The following is a 23,867-nucleotide window of genomic DNA, read 5'->3' as shown; positions in this document are numbered from 1 at the left end:
GTCTCCGTGGCGGCAACCCGGTTCCGTGGCTCAGGGCGGTCAAACCAGTGGCGGAACTATTTATGTGGTTTTGATGTTTAAATGTCCGACTACGCCACCCGTGGATTACGGTCAGAGTGAACCGCCGCTCCAGGGCAGACCGCTGAGGCTGGTGTTGTGGGTGCAGCAGAGCGTAGCATAACTCCCCACGGGAGGAGTATAGCCTCAGGGCAGTGTATGCGGAGGATGGGGGTGATGGTGCAGGGCAGCAGCAGTAATGACACGGAGTCAGTGATGCAGTCCAGGGCCTTTACTCACAGTTCTTATTATCCAGACCACGTCTGCAGGTAACGGCTGCCCACGTCGTACTGTGCTCACCAGGTGAGGGGCTCAGACAACTCCCAGATAACTTTGGAGCGCTTCACAGGACCCCCTTTGTGTGTCCTTTGTCTGGCCTTTCTTACCAACCCTTCTGTCCGGCTGCCTCGGGCCTCCTCTTGGTAAACTTGGCGCCAGTTTCCCTGACCCTATGTGGTGCCTTCCTAGCGGGTGTAGCGAGGGGCTGCGCCACATAAAATGTCACAGCCTCCTGTTTCTAGCTGAGGGTCGTTTCCTGCCTCCACTAGTTTCGGGGACCGGTCTCCCCCATTGGCCTGACCCCTCCACGCAGGTGGATTCTGGCATGCGGTGGCGACTCGCCTGTCCGCACCCCTGAGATCCCTTCGTTCCTCGTTCCTGGAGCCTTCTCCGCTCCTCTTCCTTCCTTCTCCCTCTTCCAGGCCTGGGCCTCTGTTACTAGGCCCGCCTCCGAAGCAGAGCTCATGCAGAGCCCCTGCTCCCTGCCACTTCTGCTCAGACTTCTCTGCACTGAACTAAGATGGTGCCCACCTTTTATACTCCCTTCTCATTGCACCCAGGAACTGCTTCCTCCCTGCTCCTGCACTACAGGGTTCCCCTTCCTCAGTGTTCCCTCCCCCCACTCCAGCCAGGGACAGGGACTGTCGTGCCCATCTCAGGGGCATATTGGTCGCCCTGCCCCACGGCAATGTGGTGTAATGCATGCAGGTGTCGGGTCCTGATCCACACTACATCCTTACCTGAGAGTGAGATATCACACCTCTGGGTGAGGTGCAATACCTCTGTAGCAACCGAGCCCTCAGGGTGCTACAGTTCCATTTATCTTCAGCCTAGGTGACGTATTGCGATACAGGGCCGTGATTTTGGCTATAAAAGGGTCCCCTAGACCCCTACCCCAAGCTTTTTAAGAGAATCATATATGGCGTGCCAGGAGACTCTATGGAATGCTTTCTCAGCATCCAACGAGAGTATCTAATTACAAATTTTTAACTGCATCTAGCCCAGGAAATACTTTGTGCCTAGTAGCAGGGTCTGCTAGTCAGCGGATTATCCCGGCTGTTAAGCAAGCTACACCACCTGTAGTTTGGACACTTCATTTTTTCAAAGGAAATGCTTCGGGACCACGGGATACTCAGTGAAGAGCATCAGGAGGCACCCCAAGGCATAGGGGCTGGGACTGGCAGTAGGATGCCTTGCGGTGGACAGCCGAGCTCGATCCTTATAAAAGCTTTTTAACTGCAGCAGCTTTAGTGGACGCTACTGGAGCTGGAATTACACGGCTGCTGGCATGAGACTTGCCCTCCAATAGATCCTTGTAAATGGATTTAAAGTGTATTCATTCAAATTAGAGAGACAATTTAAATTAAAAAGCTTAGAGCTGCCTCCACCACAGGGGGGCTCGCTCGACCCACCAGCGGACAGGCACCAGTATTGGGAGAGGGGGGCTGGCCATCAGGGTTCACCGTGGCTCTGGCACAAACCCGGCGACACGGAGGTGGCACGGGCAGGAGCGGACTGGCCGTGTCGGCTTCTCACTTTTTGGATTTTAGAAGGGCATGACATGCCTATATCTGTGTCTCCCCCTCCTTTTACTCCTCCACCTCTTTTATTTTCGCATGACTATATGTACTTGTCACTTTTCCATGTGTTAGTTATGTCTTCTGAGCAGTTTGTCAGCTTTTGGACACCTTTGAAGGTGTTTTCTATGTGTTTCTATGTGTTTTTGTTTGCCTGCCATTGGTTTTAACGGTGTTCGAAGGTGTTCGACGAACAGTTTGACGAACAGTTCGGCGAACACACGGGTGTTCGACGAACCGAACCGAACTCGAACACTACGGGGGTGGCTCAACACTAGTGGAGAGGTCTACAAAAATGGGGCAGTACCAGAAGGCCATTGCTGTAGAACTGTTAAAAAAGTTCCCATCTGAACACACTAGTGGCAGTGGTCACAGTTTGTTGACCAACCAAGGCGTACAAGCGAGAGAGAGGCAACTCCAATCCAGCAGAGGCAAGGGAACACTGTCAACATTCTGGGACAGTTTTCTGAGACCCACCCAGCTTACAGGCCCTGAGGCGCGGGTTACTCTCACAAGGAGTGGAAACTTTCAAAACATGGTGAGGGAGTATCTTGACGACCATACCAGCGTCCTCTGTGATTCCTCTGTGCCTTTTAATTATTGGGTATCCAAGCTGTACACTTTTAATGAACTCGCTCTGTACGCCTTGGAGGTTCTGGCCTGCCCTGCCGCTAGCGAGTTATCGGAGCATGTGTTTAGTGCCGCTGGGGGAACTATAACTGATAAGCGCACTCGCCTGTCAACTGACAATGCTGACAAGCTGACCCTTATCAAAATGAACAAGGACTGGATTGGGCCAGACTTCTCATCACCACCAAATGACAGCAGAGTAACATAAAGTCAAATCCACTGTGTTTTTTCGGGAGGTGTATTCACATGCACCGCTTCACACCCACACATGGGTATATGCTTCCTCATTTCAGCTGTTTTATGTTCTTCTCCTTATCCTCAGACTCCACCACCACTATACCACCAGGGTGACCATGGTCCATGTTGCCATTATTGAAAGTTCCTCTGTCCTTCTTTTTGTCAGTTTTTGCTTGGAAGGCATAAGCAAAGACTGAGGGAGACCCACTCCCCAATAATGGGAGTAATATTTTTAAGATGCTGTACTGTATGGCTCTTGTAAGGGGCATTGCAAGTTCCTCCGTCCTAATTTTTGGCAGCTTTTGCTTGGAAGGCATAAGCAAATACTATAGGAGACCCACTCCCCAATCATGGGAATAATGTTTGTAATATGCTGTACTGCATGGCTCTTGTAAGGGGCATTGCAAGTTCCTCCATCCTAATTTTTGGCAGCTTTTGCTTGGAAAGCATAAGCAAATACTATGGGAGACCCACTTCCCAATCATGGAATAATGTTTGTAATATGCTGTACTGCATGGCTCTTGTAAGGGGCATTGTAAGTTCCTCCGTCCTAATTTTTGGCAGCTTTTGCTTGGAAGGCATAAGCAAATACTATGGGAGACCCACTCCCCAATCATGGGAATAATGTTTGTAATTAGAGATGAGCGGTGTTCGACAAGAACTGTTCGCCAATCTCAAATTTGAGCTGTTTTGGGCAGTGTTCAAGTCGTTCGACGAACTCGAGCGATTTGTAAAAAATTTGGCTGTTCGAGGCTATGTTCCATAACTGTTTGTGCACCAAAAGCGTGTCCTGCATGTCTGGCGCTATTTAGAACACCAATCATGCAGGGATTGTCTGCCACTCACTGTAATGCCACAGCTATGGTGGTTGTGGCATTACAGTGATTGCCCAAATCGATGGGAACAGTGCTCACGGTGAAACATGAAAAGCCGGCAATTCAGCAGTGGCATACACCGTACCTGACAATTTAGAACCGAAAGAATAGAGTATCACACATAGATTAGATAGATAGAAAAATGTCAGTCACATATACAGTTATATGAAAAAGTTTGGGCACCCCTATTAATCTTAAGCTTAATGTTTTATAAAAATTGGGGTTTTTGCAACAGCTATTTCAGTTTGATATATGTAATAACTATTGGGCACAGTAATGTTCCTGCCTTGAAATGAGGTTTATTTCACTAGCAGAAAATGTGCAATCTGCATTCAAACAAAATTTGACAGGTGCATAAGTATGGGCACCCTTATCATTTTCTTGTTTTAAATACTCCTACCTACTTTTTACTGACTTACTAAAGCACTTTTTTTGGTTTTGTAACCTCATTGAGCTTTGAACTTCATAGCCAGGTGTATGCAATCATGAGAAAAGCTACTTAAAGTGGCCACTTGCAAGTTGTTCTCCTGTTTGAATCTCCTCTGAAGAGTGGCATCATGGGCTCCCCAAAACAACTGTGAAATGATCTGAAAACAAAGATTATTCAACATAGTTGTTCAGGGGAAGGATACAAAAAGCTGTCTCAGAGATTTAACCTGTCAATTTCCATTGTGAGGAACATAGTAAGGAAATGGAAGAACACAGGGACAGTTCTTGTTAAGGCCAGAAGTGGCAGGCCAAGAAAAACATCAGAAAGGCAGAGAAGAAGAATTGTGAGATCAGTCAAGGACAATCCTCAGACCACCTCCAGAGAGCTGCAGCATCAACTTGCTGCAGATGGTGTCACTGTGCATCGGTCAACTATACAACGCACTTTGCACAAGGAGAAGCTGTATGGGAGAGTGATGCGAAAGAAGCCATTTCTGCAAGCACGCCACAAACAGAGTCGGCTGAGGTATGCAAAAGCACATTTGAAGAAGCCAATTTCTTTTTGGAAGAAGGTCCTGTGGACTGATGAAACCAAGATTGAGTTGTTTGGTCATACAAAAAGGCGTTATGCATGGCGGAAAAAAAACACAGCATTCCAAGAAAAACACTTGCTACCCACAGTAAAATTTGGTGGAGGTTCCATCATGCTTTGGGACTGTGTGGCCAATGCCAGCACCGGGAATCTTGTTAAAGTTGAGGGACCCATGGATTCCACTCAGTATCAGCAGATTCTTGACAATAATGTTCAAGAATCAGTGATAAAGTTGAAGTTACGCAGGGGATGGATCTTTCAGCAAGACAATGATCCAAAACACCGCTCCAAATCTACTCAGGCATTCATGCAGAGGAACAATTACAATGTTCTGGAATGGCCATCCCAGTCCCCAGACCTGAATATCATGAACATCTGTGGGATCATTTGAAGAGGGCTGTCCATGCTCAGCGACCATCAAACTTAACTGAACTGGAATTGTTTTGTAAAGAGGAATGGTCAAAAATACCTTCATCCAGGATCCAGGAACTCATTAAAAGCTACAGGAAGCGACTAGAGGCTGTTATTTTTGCAAAAGGAGGATCTACTAAATATTAATGTCACTTTTCTGGTGAGGTGCCCATACTTATGCACCTGTCAAATTTTGTTTGAATGCAGATTGCACATTTTCTGTTAGCACAATAAACCTCATTTCAAGGCAGAAACATTACTGTGTCCAACAGTTATTACATGTATCAAACTGAAATAGCTGTTGCAAAAACATCAATTTTTATAAAACAATAAGCTTAAGATTAATAGGGGTGCCCAAACTTTTTCATATAACTGTATATGAAGTACAGTGATAGTGTTGATTACTGTACTTGTCATTTAGTGTTAAAATAAAGGATTTATTAAAAAAAAAATTGGCATGGGGTTCCCCGTAATTTTAGTCTCTAGCGGAGGTTAAGCAGATGGCTGGGGCAGATGTTTGAAGCCTGGGAAGGGGGTAATACCCACGGAGCTTCTCAGGCTACTAATATCAGCCCCCAGCTGAATACCTAGCCTTTACTAGCTATTAAAATGGGGGACCCCAAAAAAAATGATGTGGGGTCCCCCCTATTTTAATAGCTTGCAAAGGCAGACAGCTGGGGGCTGCGCCATTTCTGGGGCGGCTGATGGCTGGTGTTTCTAGCCTGGGAGGGGGCCAATATTCATGGCACCCTTCCTGGGCTATTAATATCAGCCCCCAGCTGTCTGCCTAGCCTTTGCTAGCTATTAAAATAGGGGGGACCCCACGTCATTTTTTTTTGTGTCCCCCATTTTAATAGCTAGTAAAGGCTAGACATTCAGCTGGGGGCTGATATTAGTAGCCTGGGAAGCTCCGTGGGTATTACCCCCTTCCCAGGCTTCAAACATCTGCCCCAGCCGTCTGCTTAACCTCTGCTAGAGACTAAAATTACAGGGAACCCCACGCCAATTTTTTTTTAAATAAATCCTTTATTTTAACACTAAATGACAAGTACAGTAATCAACCCTATCACTGTACTTCTTATAAATGTGACTGACATGTTTCTATCTATCTAATCTATGTGTGATGCTCTATTCTTTCTGTTATAAGTTGTCGGGTACCGATGCTGAATTGCCGGCCGGCTTTTTTAAAGAGACGGTGCATGAAAACACTAATATTTTTTTTAATAAATCCTTTAACACTAAATGACAAGTACAGTAACCAACACTGTCACTGTACTTCTTATATATGTGACTGACATGTTTCTATCTATCTAATCTACAGTACAGACCAAAAGTTTGGACACACCTTCTCATTTAAAGATTTTTCTATATTTTCATGACTATGAAAATTGTACATTCACACTGAAGGCATCAAAACTATGAATTAACACACGTGGAATTATATACTTAACAAAAAAGTGTGAAACAACTATATTCTAGATTCTTCAAAGTAGCCACCTTTTGCTTTGATGACTGCTTTGCACACTCTTGGCATTCTCTTGATGAGCTTCAAGAGGTAGTCACCAGAAATGGTTTTCACTTCACAGGTGTGCCCTGTCAGGTTTAATAAGTGGGATTTCTTGCCTAATAAATGGGGTTTGACCATCAGTTGTGTTGTGCAGAAGTCTGGTGGATACACAGCTGATAGTCCTACTGAATAGACTGTTAGAATTTGTATTATGGCAAGAAAAAAGCAGCTAAGTAAAGAAAAACAAGTGGCCATCATTACTTTAAGAAATGAAGGTCAGTCAGTGCGAAAAATTGGGAAAACTTTGAGAGTGTCCTCAAGTGCAGTTGAAAAACCATCAAGCGCTACAAAGAAACTGGCTCACATGAGGACCGCCCCAGGAAAGGAAGACCAAGAGTCACCTCTGCTTCTGAGGATAAGTTTATCCAAGTCACCAGCCTCAGAAATCGCAGGTTAACAGCAGTTCAGATTAGAGACCAGGTCAATGCCACACAGAGTTCTAGCAGCAGACACATCTCTTCAACAACTGTTAAGAGGAGACTCTGTGCAGCAGGCCTTCATGGGAAAATAGCTGCTTGGAAACCACTGCTAAGGACAGGCAATAAGCAGAAGAGACTTGTTTGCACTAAAGAACACAAGGAATGGACATTAGACCAGTGGAAATCTGTGCTTTGGTCTGATGAGTGCAAATTTGAGATCTTTGGTTCCAACCACCGTGTCTTTGTGCGACGCAGAAAAGGTGAACGGATGGACTCTACATGCCTGGTTCCCACAGTGAAGCATGGAGAAGGAGGTGTGATGGTGTGGGGGTGCTTTGCTGGTGACACTATTGGGGATTTATTCAAAATTGAAAGCATACTGAACCAGCATGGCTACCACAGCATTTTGCAGCGGCATGCTATTCCATGCGGTTTGCGTTTAGTTGGACCATCATTAATTTTTCAACAAGACAATGACCCAAACACACCTCCAGGCTGTGTAAGGGCTATTTGACCAAGAACTAGAGTGATGGGGTGCTACGCCAGATGACCTGGCCTCCACAGTCACCAGACCTGAACCCAATCGAGATGGTTTGGGGTGAGCTGGACCGCAGAGTGAAGGCAAAAGGGCCAACAAGTGCTAACCATCTCTGGTAACTCCTTCTAGATTGTTTTAAGACCATTTCCGGTGACTACCTCTTGAAGCTCATCAAGAGAATGCCAAGAGTGTACAAAGCAGTCATCAAAGTAAAAGGTGGTGACTTTGAAGAACCTAGAATATAAGACATATTTTCAGTTGTTTCACAGGTTTTTTTTAAGTATATAATTCTGCATGTCTTAATTCATAGTTTTGTTGCCTTCAGTGTGAATGTACAATTTTCATAGTCATGAAAATTTAGAAAAATCTTTAAATGAGAAGGTGTGTCCAAACTTTTGGTCTGTACTGTATGTGTGATGCTCTATTCCTTCTTGTTTAAATTGACGGTATGCCGCTGCTGAATTGCCGGCCGGCTTTTTTAAAGAGAGTTTCTTCTGAGCAGTTTGTCAGCTTTTGGACACCTTTGAAGGTGTTTTCTATGTGTTTCTATGTGTTTTTGTTTGCCTGCCATTGGTTTTAACGGTGTTCGACGGTGTTCGACGAACAGTTCCTCGAACATCCCAGTGTTCGATGAACCGAACCGAACCCGAACACTATGGGGGTGGCTCAACACTATTTGTAATATGCTGTACTGCATGGCCCTTGTAAGGGGCATTGCAAGTTCCTCCATCCTAATTTTTGGCAGCTTTTGCTTGGAAGGCATAAGCAAATACTATGGGAGACCCACTCCCCAATCATGGGAATAATGTTTGTATTATGCTGTACTGCATGGCTCTTGTAAGGGGCATTGCAAGTTCCTCTGTCCTAATTTTTGGCAGCTTTTGCTTGGAAGGCATAAGCAAAGACTATGGGAGACCCACTCCCCAATAATGGGAATAATGTTTGTAATATACTGTACTGCATGGCTCTTGTAAGGGGCATTGCAAGTTCCTCCATCCTAATTTTTGGCAGCTTTTGCTTGGAAGGCATAAGCAAATACTATGGGAGACCCACTCCCCAATCATGGGAATAATGTTTGTAATATGCTGTACTGCATGGCTCTTGTAAGGGGCATGGCAAGTTCCTCCGTCCTAATTTTTGGCAGCTTTTGCTTGGAAGGCATAAGCAAATACTATGGGAGACCCACTCCCCAATCATGGGAATAATGTTTGTAATACGCTGTACTGCATGGCCCTTGTATGGGGCATTGCAAGTTCCTCCATCCTAATTTTTGGCAGCTTTTGCTCGGAAGGCATAAGCAAAGACTTTGGGAGACACACTCCCCAATAATGGGAATAATGTTTGTAATACGCTGTACTGCATGGCCCTTGTATGGGGCATTGCAAGTTCCTCCATCCTAATTTTTGGCAGCTTTTGCTTGGAAGGCATAAGCAAATACTATGGGAGGCACACTCCCCAATAATGGGGATGTTTTTAAGATGCTGTACTGTATGTCTCTTGTAAGGGGCATTAAAAGCATCTTGTTAAGCTACTGCGACCTCCACCACTTTTCCGAGGGGCATTAAAAGCATCTTGTTAAGCTACTGTGACCTCCATCACTTTTCCGAGGGGCATTAAAAGCGTCTTTTTAAGCTACTGGTACCTCCACGTCTCTTCTGAGGGGCATTAAAAGCGTCTTGTTAAGCTACTGGGACCTCCATCACTTTTCCGAGGGGCATTAAAACTGTCTTGTTAAGCTACTGGGACCTCCACGTCTCTTCTGAGGGGCATTAAAAGCGTCTTGTTAAGCTACTGGGACTTCCACGTCTCTTCTGAGTGGCATTATAAGCGTCTTGTTAAGCTACTGTGACCTCCACCACTTTTCCGAGGGGCATTAAAAGCGTCTTGTTAAGCTAATGAGACCTCCACGTTTCATCTGAGGGGCATTAGAAGAATCTTGTTAAGCTACTGGGACCTCCACCACTTTTCCGAGGGGCATTAAATCCGTCTTGTTAAGCTTCTGGGACCTCCACGTCTCTTCTGAGGGGCATTAAAAGCATCTTGTTAAGCTACTGCGACCTCCAGCACTTTTCCGAGGGGCATTAAAACCATCTTGTTAAGCTACTGTGACCTCCACCACTTTCCCGAGGGGCATTAAAAGCGTCTTGTTAAGCTACTGGTACCTCCATGTCTCTTTTGAGGGGCATTAAAAGCGTCTTGTTAAGCTACTGGGACCTCCACCACTTTTCCAAGGGGCATTAAAAGCGTCTTGTTAAGCTACTGTGAACTCCACGTCTCTTCCAAGGGGCATTCAAACCGTCTTATTAAGCTACTGGGACCTCCACGCATTTTCCGAGGGGCACTAAAACCGTCTTGTTAAGCTACTGTGACCTCCACGTCTCTTCAAAGGGGCATTAAAAGCGTCTTCTTAAGCCACACTGAACTCCGCAGCTCTTCCAAGGGGCATTGAAATGTTGTTTTTAATTACCTCTAACCTCCACGACTCTTCCAACGGGCATTGCATTTCCTCCTTATTTTAGTCAGCTTTTGCTTTTCAATGAAAAGGCGAAAACTACGGGAGACCCACTCCCCAATAATGGGTAGAAGGTTTTTAGTACGCTGTAATCCACGTCTGTTTCAAGGGGCATTGCAGTTCCTCATAATTATTGGAAAGCCTTCCATTCACTGCTTAGGCCAATAGTGTACAGGAGACCCAGTTGCTATAAATGGAAAAAACGGTTTAGTTAAGGCCCTCTGACCTCCACGTCATTTCCAAGGGGCATTGGAGTGCCTCAAAATTTTTGGTAGGCATTGCACTCACTGTATGCCCTATAACTGTGTAGCTGATCCGCTCATTTTGTTACAGATACATATCCTACAAGACATATGTGGTTGACTGATATTGATGTGAATGGTCCCTGTTCCTCCTGCTCTTTCTCCTTTGCCACTACCTCATCCATCATTTATCACCTGAAGCTTTGTTTTAACGGGTGTCATAGAACTTGGATAGTAGCAGGAAAACATCCAGCAATCATCGGAGGAGGAAAGATATGCGCCAAAACGCTGACCACCTCAGGCCTAGCCGCTACTACATACATGCGCTTGCATTCCAAGAAAACAAAGCAGATGCTAACTTGTATCATCATCGTCATGGTCATCACCTTGGCACTCTCAACTCCCTTGATGGAGAAGCCAGGGCCCACCGGAGGAGTCGGGTTCTCTGGTGGGCTTATCCAATGCTGCCCTAAAGCCGGCCGGGCTAAGAAAAGTGTGGGGGGGGGCTGTTCCAAGGAGAAATAGGGGCGGCTGGGGACCGTTTATGGACACCCGACTGCCCCCAGGCGGCTGGGGACTGTGTGTTGACACCCGGCCGCGGGGCGGCTGGGGACCGAGTATGGATACCCGGCTGCCGAGCAGCTGGGGACTGAGTATGGATACCAGGCTGCCAACGCAGCCATGATGTGGTGGCCAGATTCCGCCTCCACATGCCTAAAAGGCCCAATTTCAAGTGCAAGCAAGCAAGCAGTATGGTATTGCAGCCTGGGGGTGGGTGGGTGGCAGGCTGCACACTTACGCTTGCATTCCAAGAAAACAAAGCACATGCTAACTCATCATCATGCTCCTCACCTTGGCACTCTCAACTCCCCTGATGGAGAAGCCAGGCCCCAATGGAGGAGTCTGGTTCTCTGGTGGGCTCATCCAATGCTGCCCTAAAGCAGGCCGGGCTAAGAAAAGAGTGTGGGGGGATGTTCCAAGGAGAAATAGGGGCGGCTGGGGACCGCTTATGGACACCCGGCTGCCCCAGGCAGCTGGGGACCGTGTGTGGACACCCGGCCGCGGGGCGGCTGGGGACCGAGTATGGACACCCGGCCATCCCCTGGCTGCTGGGGACTGAGTGTGGACACCCGGCCGCCAGGTGGCTGGGGACTGAGTATGCATTCCAGGCCGCCAACACAACCATGGCGTGGTGGCCAAATTCCACCTCCACATGCCGAAAAGGCCCAATTTCAAGTGCAAGCAAGCAGTATGGTATTGCAGCCTGGGGGTGGGTGGGTGGCAGGCTGCACACTTATGCTTGCATTCCAAGAAAACAAAGCAGATGCTAACTTGTATCATTATCATCAAGCTCCTCACCTTGGGACTCTCAACTCCCCTGATGGAGAAGCCAGGGCCCACCGGAGGAGTCTGGTTCTCTGGTGGGCTCGTCCAATGCTGCCCTAAAGCAGGCCGGGCTAAGAAAAGTGTGTGGGGGGATGTTCCAAGGAGAAATAGAGGCGACTGGGGACCGTTTATGGACACTCGGCTGCCCACAGGCGGCTGGGGACCATGTGTTGACACCTGGCCACGGGGCGGCTGGGGACTGAGTGTGGACACCCGGCCACCGGGCGGCTGGGGACCGAGTATGGATTCCAGGCCACAAACGCAGCCATGACGTGGTGGCCAGATTCCGCCTCTACATGCCTAAAAGGCCCAATTTCAAGTGCAAGCAAGCAAGCAGTATGGTATTGCAGCCTGGGGGTGGGTGGGTGGCAGGCTGCACACTTACGCTTGCATTCCAAGAAAACAAAGCAGATGCTAACTTGTATCATCATCATCATGCTCCTCACCTTGGCACTCTCAACTCCCCTGATGGAGAAGCCAGGGCCCGCCGGAGGAGTCTGGTTCTCTGGTGGGCTCGTCCAATGCTGCCCTAAAGCAGGCCGGGCTAAGAAAAGTGTGTAGGGGGATGTTCCAAGGAGAAATAGGGGCGGCTGTGGACCGTTTATGGACACCCGGCTGCCCCCAGGCGGCTGGGGTCCGTGTGTGGACACCCGGCCGCGGGGCGGCTGGGGACCGAGTATGGACACCCGGCCACACCCCGGCGGCTGGGGACCGAGTGTGGACACTCGGCCGCCGGGCGGCTGGGGACTAAGTATGGATTCCAGGCCGCCAACGCAGCCATGACATGGTGGCCAGATTCCGCCTCCACATGCCTAAAAGGCCCAATTTCAAGTGCAATCAAGCAGTATTGCTTGGTATTGCAGCCTGGGGGTGGGTTGGTGGTTGGCTGCATATTTGCGCTTGCATTGCAAGGAATGGGGGAGGTACAATTGAACATTGCCCTGGGACAAGAACTTGCACGGGGATAGTTGCAAGTCTGCATCTTCTGATGCGGCAAGGATGACTTCTGATTGGCACACTTTTAGGCAGTGAACTGGGTGTCAGAGATGCTTCCAGGGGTCTTCCCCAAGCTGTTCCCATGTCTGTTCAGCACTGTATGCATGTGTCACACAGCACATGGCCAGATAAGGTTGTAAAATGTTAAAATGACATTTCCCGGTGAATGCATTTGTCACGGTTGAAAGCAATACAAAAGTGCAAAAACGCATAAAAAATGCTACTTGTGAACATAGCCCAAGGTGTGGAGGAGTATTTTTTTGGGGGTTATTTATTTTACCTTATACACAAGTCTTTACCCTGGAAAGGAACTTCCTTAACATATTTCACAGGAAAGCAGTTTCAGTTTCGTTTTTGAACGTTTTATTGCGAGCCCTTAAAAGTGGCTTAATACTTCTGACTGACCACGTTGTTGACAGCAGTGACCTGGGGGTCAGAAATGCTTCCTGGGGCGATCCCCATGCTGTCCCCATGTCATTTGAGCACTGTCACTATCGTTTTGGGCACTTGTTAGGCTTTTAAAAGACTGCCGTGGGTGCCGCCGCAAAAATGCTCGGGTCTCCCATAGACTAACATTGGGCTCGTTGCTCGGGTCGAGCACCCGAGTATCACTGCGAGCTCGGCCCGAGCTTCGAGCACCCGAGCATTTTAGTCCTCGCTCAACACTACTAAATACCCTTTATTATTTATCATTATTTTTGCACTGTGCTTCTTCACCTCTAACTACATACATTGCTATAATATGTAGAAGTTGAAATCTAAAAATATATATTAGTACAGCAAAAAGGATGAGATAAAAGATAATCAAACCTGTTTTTTTGCACTGTTCCCCGCTGTACCCTGGGCAGCATTTCCATTCCAACGATGTCACAATATTATGCTTCAGTCTATACATAGGTTGTGAGATCACTCGACTCCTGGATGAGTAGAAAGTGATGCAGACAATCGATTACAAAAGTATTGTTAAATAATAATAAATTACCTATGTCCTAATATTTTGGAGAGAATAAGATCAGGCCGTTTGCATGCCAGTTACTCCTATCAAATGTATAGGAAGATATCCTGGATGTCAGAATATAAAGAATCGAGAAAAAACCTCGACACTCAGGTAATGAATTTGAACAATGGATTTTTAACTGCAGTCCACAGCAAATTAACGTTTCGGTCTATACCACCTTCACCAGTGTACTGCAGGTGAAACAAATGAACAAAACATACCATAAATGTGATTAACAATATGTACAGATAAAATGGTCACAGTGTCACGAATGGGGTCAATACGTAATGCAGAGAGAAGCATATAATTTTTTAGACCGCTACTTCCCTGAATTTGCCATGACTGTTTCCATAAAAATTGCAGGACTGTTGGCAAGTATGCCATTGTGGGATAAAGCTATGCAAGGAGTAATTTGAGTACTGCGTTTTAGTCCAATCCTCTACATTAACATTGGACTCTAAACCAAAACCTTATATTAACTTCATATCCAGATGTTATACATTGTGATACAATGGTGGAGCACTGGATGATAAATCCAGTGCTTTCTTTCTGTAATATAAGTCTGACCATATACTTTCTACACATCAGTACTACAAATAAATCCAAAAATAACAAATACTAGTGACTATGTGTCCTCAATATCTGTAAAACCTACAACTATGACTCATGGTCAGACGTAAAAAATAATTTATTCAATAGAAAAATCACAGAAAATTTTTTTTTTACAAAATGAATAGACAAAGAGGAAAAAAGTCCAGAGAACTGGATATTCTGAGGGCAGGCAGAAAAATTGTAAAGTATCAATGGTTAAATTATCCTGGTTAAAGCTAAACGGCGAAACGCGCGTCGGATCTGCGTGGATTCTGAGGGACTCAAAGGTAGTTCATTATCTATTTACATTTCTTACATTGTGACATAACTTTTTGACATACCTCTTTACCTAGCTGCTGTGTCTCTATTATTATCTCATCTTTATGAGTTTACTATTTATATATATGTATATGTATTTGGGAGTATATTTATTGCACTATGCACTTTAAATCTAACTGTTATTCCTCTATGATTGAAGCTGTTTGACCCTAGTATGGCATTTAGTAGTATGTCTTGCATAGATTTTGATACTTTACAATTTTTCTGCCTGCCCTCAGAATATCCATTTCTCTGGACTTTTTTCCTCTTTGTCTATTCATTTTGTAAAAAAAACTTTTTCTGTGATTTTTCTATTGAATAAATGATTTTTTACATCTGACCATGTGTCATAGTTGTAGGTTTTACATCAGTACTACAAATATAACTAGAGAGTATGAAGCTCCATGATCCTGAACTTTCCACACTGACAATATGCTGTTCATCACAATCATCACTATGTACTATGTACATGGGCGGACTCTGACATAAAAGGGCCCCTGTGCAGTAAAACTGAGAGAAGCAAATTAGAATCCATTCAGCATGTGATCTCACATATGAAAATTGCATATGTGCAGTCTCATGACCAGCCATTTCTACTGGGAATACAGGGGAATCATTATAGTGTGCATATTCAGTGACTGCAGAAATTTGTCTACAGCACAGAAAACGCCTTTACAAATGTGATTATTGTAATTGATTCTCATTTTTTTTTAGTAATTAAAATCTCACTTTTATTTTACCGCTATTATACAGGTATATAGAGTTGTACTTGTATATAGAGATACATCTCTATATACCATACTAGTAAATAATGATTGTAATGAAAAAAGTTAGATATGTGGTTCACTGCTAAAGCTGCTGCCTGCCATGCTAGAGGTTCTGAGTTTGAATGCTGGGAAAGACAACACTTCAAGTAAAGCAAATCATTTATTAACTAGTTATAAAGGCATGAAGACTGCCAGGTTTGAAGATGTACTGTATATGAAAAAACACAGCAGAAAAAAATGCAGCCATATTTACCAACAAACATCAGAAAACTAAGGTACTTACAGGATTCAGCAGCTCTTGGTGATAAAGACGGAGGCAACGCAAGTGCAAGATACTGATGAAACAATGACTCACACACCAATCAATTCATGGGGGGGTGGTCCCCTAGCATTAGAATTGCACATGGATAAAACTTGCATAAGGCGCCAGCACACAGATAAAATGCACAGTGTCTTGCTTCTGATTTTAGTGTATAGACTCGAAAGACAATAAGAAACCTTAATGTGGGTTGCAAAATTGCGTATTTTGGCCAAAAATATCGATCAATACATTTATCTATTTATATTTTACTTTAAAATTTTTCTCATTTCCATGCAGGATGCTGCCAAGCCCATCAATGTTGGCCTTGTAAACTATGGCGCCTATCCTTGTGGGGGGCACTTATACAGTGCTGGACAGTCTAATCTAAGGCCGTAGTCACTCCAGCGGGAGACGAGTGTCAGTCCTCTGTGCTCCAATCCTCTCGCATGCAAGAATCGGAGCACACATGTGGAGGAGACAGAGAAATTAATTTCTCCATCTCCTTATTTGCTGGCGTCCGTGGGAATCGCACTGCACTCGGGTGATATCTGAATGCAGTGCGATGTTTCACATGAACCCATAGATTTGTATGGGTGCATGCGATCCGATTCTCGATTCTTTTCGCATGCCGAATCGGCATGAGAAAATAATTGTAGATGTGACCTGCCCCATACAGTAACATTGGGATGATTTTTTTATTGGCTTGTAGTAGTCGGATTTCATTGCAAGTGTGAGCGAGCCCTAATAGCATGGGCGCCACTAATAGGCTGTAAGAAAGACACTGAGCACTACATCTGTGTGACTCGAGCCCTATACAAACCTTATCTGTGTAATTCCAACACTAGGCGACCACCCCCACATGAATTGGTAGGTTGTGAGTGGTTGTTTTGTCAGTATTTTGCACTTATGTTGCCTCTAGTGATGAGCGAGTGTATTTGGTGCTATTCGCTATTCACACGAATAGTACGGTATTCGGGTTATTCCTTATATTGCGAGTATTTATGTACTCGCCTCGCTATATTCGGATGTCCCGTCCTGCAGTTTTGGCGCCTCCTTTGCAGCCACTAAACATGCCGGGCTTCTTATCCAATCAAAGTAATGCCACAGACATCTTGGTTGTGGCATTACTGTGATTGGCTGGCCGCCTAGCGTCATAGGGTCTGTTTAAGCCCTGCCACTGCCATTTTGTGCACATTGCGTCCGGAGCCTGCGTTCTACAAGCATAGGGAGAGATCGCTGAGCTGCTAGGGAGAGTGTTTAGACCTCTGAATAAAACAAAAGCCCTTTTAAGGGCTACCTGCTGTGTATACTAGTTCAGTGTAGAGTAGGGAGGGAGACATACTCGACCGTTTAAAGGAGCCGCTCACTAACTCCATAATACCACCAAAAAATAGCTCTTTTCAGAGCTGAAGACACACAACAAAGTCAGAGTACAGGGAGGGAGAGATTGTGTATTAGGTAGGGAGAGGTTAAAGTGTTCTTCCAGTGTCCATCTTAAAACAGCTCTTGTCGGAGGCAAAGCAATATTTTTCCAGCAGCACACAGAGGAGTAGCATTTTGTACTGCCTTTTTTTTTAAAAGCACCGGTCTATTTTCCCCCCTGTTTAAGGGTACAGAGCCTGACTTGTGTTGTCCACATTAGTCCACTTAAAAAGGCGTTTAGTGCCCCACGCAAAGCAGTAGTCCAAACATTTCCTACCACCTGCTACAAAGCACGCACCCGGCCAATTTCCCTGCTGTTTTCGAGGTGACAGCCTGCCTTCGGTCCACATTAGTCAACTTAAAAATGGCGTTTAGTGCCCTACGCAATACAGTAGTCCAAACATTTCCTACTGCCTGCTACAAAGCACATACCAGGCCATTTTACCCACTATCTTGGCTGTGACAGTTAGCTTGGCTTGTGTCATCAACATCTGAAAATCTGTCAACAACACCCAAAATGCCAAAAAAAGCCTGTTAAGGAACAGGGACATGGACGTGGACGTGGTGTTGTCAGTGGTGCACGAGAAGGCACTCAGTCTGTGTCAGGACACAAGAAGCTTGATGCATCCACTATGTTCCTGGAAAAATTTACCAGTCTGAAACGTAAACGTGTGTAGAAGCCAGAAGAGCAAGAGCAGTTTCTGTCTTGGATAGCAGACAAGGCCTCTACGCATTTGTCAAGCAGCAACAAATCTTCCACGACCACACAGTCTACTGTGGATACAAAGAAGGCTGGCCCATCCAAACCTGAAGCTGATTCTCCTTCCTCACGCCATTATCAGTAACAGGAGTCATATGACCCCAAGCTTGGCCACTCCAAGGATCTGTTTGGTATGTATCCTTTGGTTGGCTCTGGCCTATCACCATGCAGCACTGAAGAGGGACAAGAGGAGGTTGCGTGCATTGATGCTCAAGTATTTGAGGACCTACGGCCAGAAGAAAGCCACTTGGAGGAACATCATTTACTGTCTCCAGAGGTGGAGGCTGATGATGATGAGACGCAGTTGCCATCAGGTCAGCCTACAATGTCAACTGGGAAGGAGGATGAGATGGAAGACGAGGTGGTCAATGATGAGTCCACTGATCCGACCTGGACCGTTGGCATGCATAGCCATGACAGCAACAGAGAGGAAAATGGATATGTAGCACCAACACAAGCACCAAGGGGTCGAGGTTTGCCCAGAGTGAGAACTGGGTCAACTGTTCCCAAGAGCACCCCCGTTGTGCGCAAAAGCCAGGGCAAGGGGGCATTCAGATGCTGTGTGGAATTTTTTTTTCTGAAATTCCTTCAGAGAAAAACATTTTAGCCTATAGCATCTGCCATATCAAGTTGAGCAATGGCCAGGGCAAAGGCAACCTGAGCACCACCAGTATGCGAAACCACATGGCAGCCAAGCACCCCAGTAGGTAGGTGGAAGACCAGGGTACCAAATCTGCATCTGCGGGTCAAACCAATGCCATGTCACCTGGGCTATGTCCTTCAGAATCTGCTGTTCAGGAAGCAGACGCTCATGCCTCCTGCTCACAAGCTGCGGTTGCTCACACACAACAAACATCAACCACACCCACTTTCTTGTCCCATCAAAGCGTCCAATTGTCCGTGCCTGAGAGCTTGTAAAGAAACAGTAAATACCCAGCCACGCACCCACAGGCACAAATACAAAACTTGCACATTGCCAAATTGCTAGCTGTGGAGATGTTGCCATTTAGGCTTGTGGGAGCACAGTCTTTCCGTGATCTCTTGGCTGTGGTTGCCCCACGATACAGTGTTCCCAGCCGCCACTATTTTGCCCAGTGTGCCATCCCTGCGTTACACAAGCACGTGTTAAACAATCTGAACCATGCTCTCACCAACGCCGAAACTGGGAAGGTCCATCTAACAACAAACACCTGGACAAGTTGTTGTTGAAAAGGACGATACATTTCTGTCACGGCACACTGGGTGAACCTTGTGGAGGGTGGGACAAAGGCGCAAACTGGAACATCACACATCCTACCCACACCAAGAATAGCGGGCCCAACTTCTGTTAGGGTTTCCGCCTCTTCATATTCCACTTCCTCTCTCCCCTCCTCCTGCTCCTCACCCTCTGCTGAATTACCCTCCCCATCTCTGCCAATCTGGGACCTGTGCAGCAGCGCATCGGCAAAGCGGCAACACGCTCTGCTGAAGCTGATCTGTTTAGTTCAGAAAGCACACACTGCAGCAGAGCTGTGGTAAGCTATAAAACAACAGACCGATCAGTGGCTCTCCCCGCTGCACCTCCAACCCCGTCTGGTCGTCTGTGATAATGGGCGTAACCTGGTGGCGGCTTTAAATGTCAGCAAGCTTTTACACGTGCCATGCATGGCTCACGTGCTGAACCTAGTTGTTCAGAAATTTCTGAAAGCTTACCCTGACTTTCCGTACCTACTTGAGAAGGTGCGACGTATTAGCCCCCATTGCTGCCAATTCTCTACCGCTTTTGCTGCTCTTACAGCGCTGCAAAAGTGCTTGAACTTGCCAAGTCACTGACTCATTTGCGACCTGCTCATGCGGTGGAACTCAACCTATCATATGTTGCCGAGGATTAGTGAAGAGCAGAGGGCAGTAGCTAAGTACCAGCTTCAACATGCCTGTCAGACTGAGAGTCATCCACCACGCATAACAACTGTTCAGTGGGTGTGGATCGCTGACATTTGTGAGGTTCTTAAGAACTTTGAGTACTGCACCAACCTTGTGAGCGGTGATCAGGCTATTATCAGCGTAACCATCCCGCTGCTGTGTCTCTTGAAACAATTACTGAATAATCTAAAAGGAAACTTTGAGTGCCCAGCATGTTGGTATGGAGCCAGATTTCCCAATGGGTGATACTACACAGTCCAGCCAATATTCTAAGGCAACATTGGTTGATGGAGAGGAAGATGAGGAGGATGAGAAGGGAGAGGACTTGTTTTTCTGTGCTACCGAGGCGACTCGTAATGCTAAAGAGGGGACCCCCAACCCATGCTTCATGTCTGTCCAGCCTGGATGGGCTGGAGAGGAGGAGGTGGAGGCGAGTCAGCATGAGGAGAGTATGGGTACTGTTTCTACTGTTGGGGACACAGAACATTTGCCTGTTTGCTGCTTGGCCCACCTGGCACCGTTCATGTGCAAGTGTCTGTGGCAAGACCCTCGCGTGATACACATATTATCCAACAACCTATACTGGTTGGCCACCTTTCTCAATCCACGGTACAAGGAGACATTTCCTTCTCTCCTTTTGGAGTCACCAAAGAGTTTTACAATGGAATCATTCAAGAGGGCTGTTGTAGATCAGTTGCTGTAAACCTCACCCTCACACAATGCTGGTGGCAGAGGTACTGGCTCTTTTCAACACCAAGGGATAATGGGGAGAGACACGAAAACCAGCTCCAACAGAGGTGGGGGGAAAATGTGCACAAATAAGGCAATTTTCAATAAACCAGCACAGCAGCAAGGGCTATATGTACCTGTAACAATGCCAGGGAGGGATAAGTTGAAGAACATGGTCAAGGGGGACTTAGGTGACCATATGTGTGTCCTTTCTGACGCTTCAGTTCCCTTAAAATTATTGGGTGTTGAAGCTGAACACTTGGCTCGACCTCTCATTATATGCCTTGGAGGTGCTGGCCTGCCCGGCTGCTAGTGTGATTTCAGAGCGTGTTTTCAGTTCCGCTGTGGCAATCATCACTGATAGGTGCACACAAAATGCAGACAGACTTACTCTGATTAAATTCAACAAGGACTGGATATCTCCACAGTTTGTAATCCCTCCAGATGACAGCAAGCCAACCTAAATTCACCAAAAATGCAGATTCATGCTACTGCTGTTAACTTCACCCCCTTCCCATAAAAGCCCGTTTTCTTCCTTTGTCAACCATGACTCAGCCCATAGAGCTAATTTTTACAAACCCTATGCACATTGTGCAGTGGACAAACCAGGACAGTATTCCTACTCCAGCCTAACTACTATTTGTGATTGGATGCCCTTGGGATTGTGGCTTCCTGCGTCAAGCATGACTCAGCCCATAGGGCTAATTTTTACAAACCCTATGCACATTACGAAGTGGACAAATCTGCAATATACAGTGGTCCTACCAAACTAATATTTGTCATTGGAGGCCCTTGTCAAAGGTTGTGCCACATTGTGACTGAGATAGGGGATACATATTCAATAGAAATGTACTGTCAGTCACCCTATTTGGCAAAAAAAACATGCCTGGCTTGTGCCACAGTGTGACTGAGATAGGGGATACATATTCAATAGAAATTTACACTGACTGTTGATGACCGACGGATAGCCCTCTGAAAACTTGAATTGAGGGCCACAACTACCACAGTACCCCATTGTAAATAATGTTTGTCAATGGAGGCCCTTGTCATGGAATCTTCCTACATCTATGACACAGCCCCCAGGAGTAATTTTTGGAAATACGATGCACATTATGCACTGGACCAAGTAATACAGTATCAAGAAGTCTTCTCTTCCTATATAATCTGGGGAATATTGACAACCAAAATCTCTGAGCCATTTGGAGAAGCTTCTCCAACCCATCCTGGAGGTGGGGCACCATTTATTCTTTGTCCATTAACTTGAACAACTGATATATTTGAGCTCATCATCCAGTTGGCTAGTGCAGCTTTATTTTTCCAGTTCACAGAGTTCAGCCAAACCTGAGGATCGCCTGCCGCACTCACTGCTACCTTCTAGTACTCCATGTCTCTTGGCCTTTTTCTCTGTAGTCTCTACCCTTAAATGAGTTAAATAATAGAGTGAGGGCCCCACAATATGAATAAGTGAGGGCACTCTCAAATGTATACTAGAGGGACCTCCAAAATTTCTAGAGGAGGGCACTTTAAAATGTATGTTACAAGGCCAAACGAGGGCTCTCACAAAACTCAGCTTTCCTGCATACTACAGGCCATCTGAACATTTGAATTTAGGGCTGCAGTATCACATGGTGGTGGAGGAAGAGCAGGAGGGTCAAGCCCAACGCTACAATGGGCACATTGTAAACTGCTATGGAATATGTATTCCACTATCTGAGTGTCAATGATGGAGGGACCGCCCAAATGTCTAAGCTGTCTCTCCAAAATGCATGTTACAAGCATGTTGACCTCTCAGGTCAAAGATCAACAAACCTACTGGTACATTCTAGCTGTGCTTGTAAAGTGCTGGGGAATAGCGAACTAAAAATGATGTATGACAGAGGGACCTTCAAAATGTATAAGTCAGGGCCCTCCCAATTGTAAAAGGCGAAAAAAAGCCACAACAGTATGTGTGAACAAACGCTAAAAGGGATATTTTTGGGGTTTCTCTGGTTTATTTAGCATTATATACAAGTGATCATGCAGGAAAAACTGTTTCTTTTTGGCCTGTTAAATGCAATTTATGTTCGGTTTGGTAGTTGTTCTTGTGTGTCTGTAAAAGTGGCATAATACTGCGACAAACTTATTCCCAGAAACCATATGTGAGTCAGAAATGCATGCAGGCATATTTTCCAGGCTCTTCCCATTCTGTTTCATCACTTTCCCATCCATTTCAGCCTTATCCTCAGGCCCCCAAAACCCTTTGTAGGGTTCAGCAAAAAATTACTTGCATTTCCCATTGACTTACATTGTACTCGCTATTCGGAACGAATACACAATTATTACAAAGTACTCATTACAAGTATAGTGATTACGAATATTACTGCAATCGCCAGTAGCGTAGCTACCGGGGGGGCAGAGGGGGTGGTCGCCCGGGGCCCCGCGTTCTGAGGGGGCCCACCTGGATCTACGCTACTTTAACTATATCGGCGTGCACAGCACCCCTTTACAGCTACATTCTAGATGTCCCTGCATTGCCCAGCTGCCGATATGCGGCACTTGAGCAGGAGGAGGGGGGTGCCCCGGTGCCAGCATCGGGCTCCCCCACCCATCACTGCCGCAAGTTAACTGATGAGAGAAGGAGCGCGACGCTCCCTCTCCCATCAGTCCCCCTTCTGTGTCTGACGTCAATGACGTCATCATCTGGCGCCTGGCCACTGTGCTGAAGATGTGTGTGGGCCGAGCGCCCAGAGCAGTGAGGGAACGAGGAGGAGCGGTGAGTACTGAGTTTATTTATTTATTTTTCCTATTTGGGGGGGGGATATTATGCTACATACTTTGCTTATGGGGGGGGGATTATACTACAGACTGCCTATGGAGGGGGAGATTATACTAAAGACTGCCTATGAGAGGGAGATTATTCTACAAACTGCCTATCAGGAGGAGATTATGCTACAGACTGCGTATGGGAGGGGAGATTATGCTACAGACTGCCTATGGGGGGAGGAGATTATACTACAGACTGCCTATGGGGAGGAGATTATGCTACAGACTGTCTATGGGGAGGAGATTATGCTACAGACTGCCTATGGGGGGAGATTATGCTATAGACTGCCTATGGGGGGGAGATTATACTACAGACTGCCTATGGGGGGGAGGAGATTATACTATAGACTGCCTATGGGGGGATGAGATTATACTACAGACTGCCTATGGGGGAGGAGATTATACTACAGACTGCCTATGGGGGAGAGATTATGCTGCAGACTGCCTATGGGGGGGAGGAGATTATGATACAGACTGTCTATGGGGGGAGATTATGATACAGACTGCCTATGGGGGGGAGATTATACTGCA

General features: G+C 46.1%; 1 protein-coding gene across 1 annotated transcript in view; it reads right to left on the bottom strand.

Annotated features, from left to right (window-relative positions):
• The window catches only part of MMRN1 (multimerin 1), a 381,581-nt gene that overhangs the window by 143,067 nt on the left and 214,647 nt on the right, over nt 1–23,867 (bottom strand). The window contains exon 3 of the mRNA XM_073638116.1: nt 13,558–13,664. Within this exon, the coding sequence (XP_073494217.1) occupies nt 13,558–13,664 (107 nt within the window). The remainder of the gene's footprint in view (nt 1–13,557; nt 13,665–23,867) is intronic.

This window comes from Phyllobates terribilis, unplaced genomic scaffold (assembly GCF_046119375.1).
Source record: "Phyllobates terribilis strain yellow unplaced genomic scaffold, ASM4611937v1 Scaffold_1__5_contigs__length_1240528914, whole genome shotgun sequence".
NCBI lineage: Eukaryota > Metazoa > Chordata > Amphibia > Anura > Dendrobatidae > Phyllobates > Phyllobates terribilis.
Note: the sequence above shows the minus strand (reverse complement) of the source record. Positions and strands in the feature narration are given on the sequence as shown.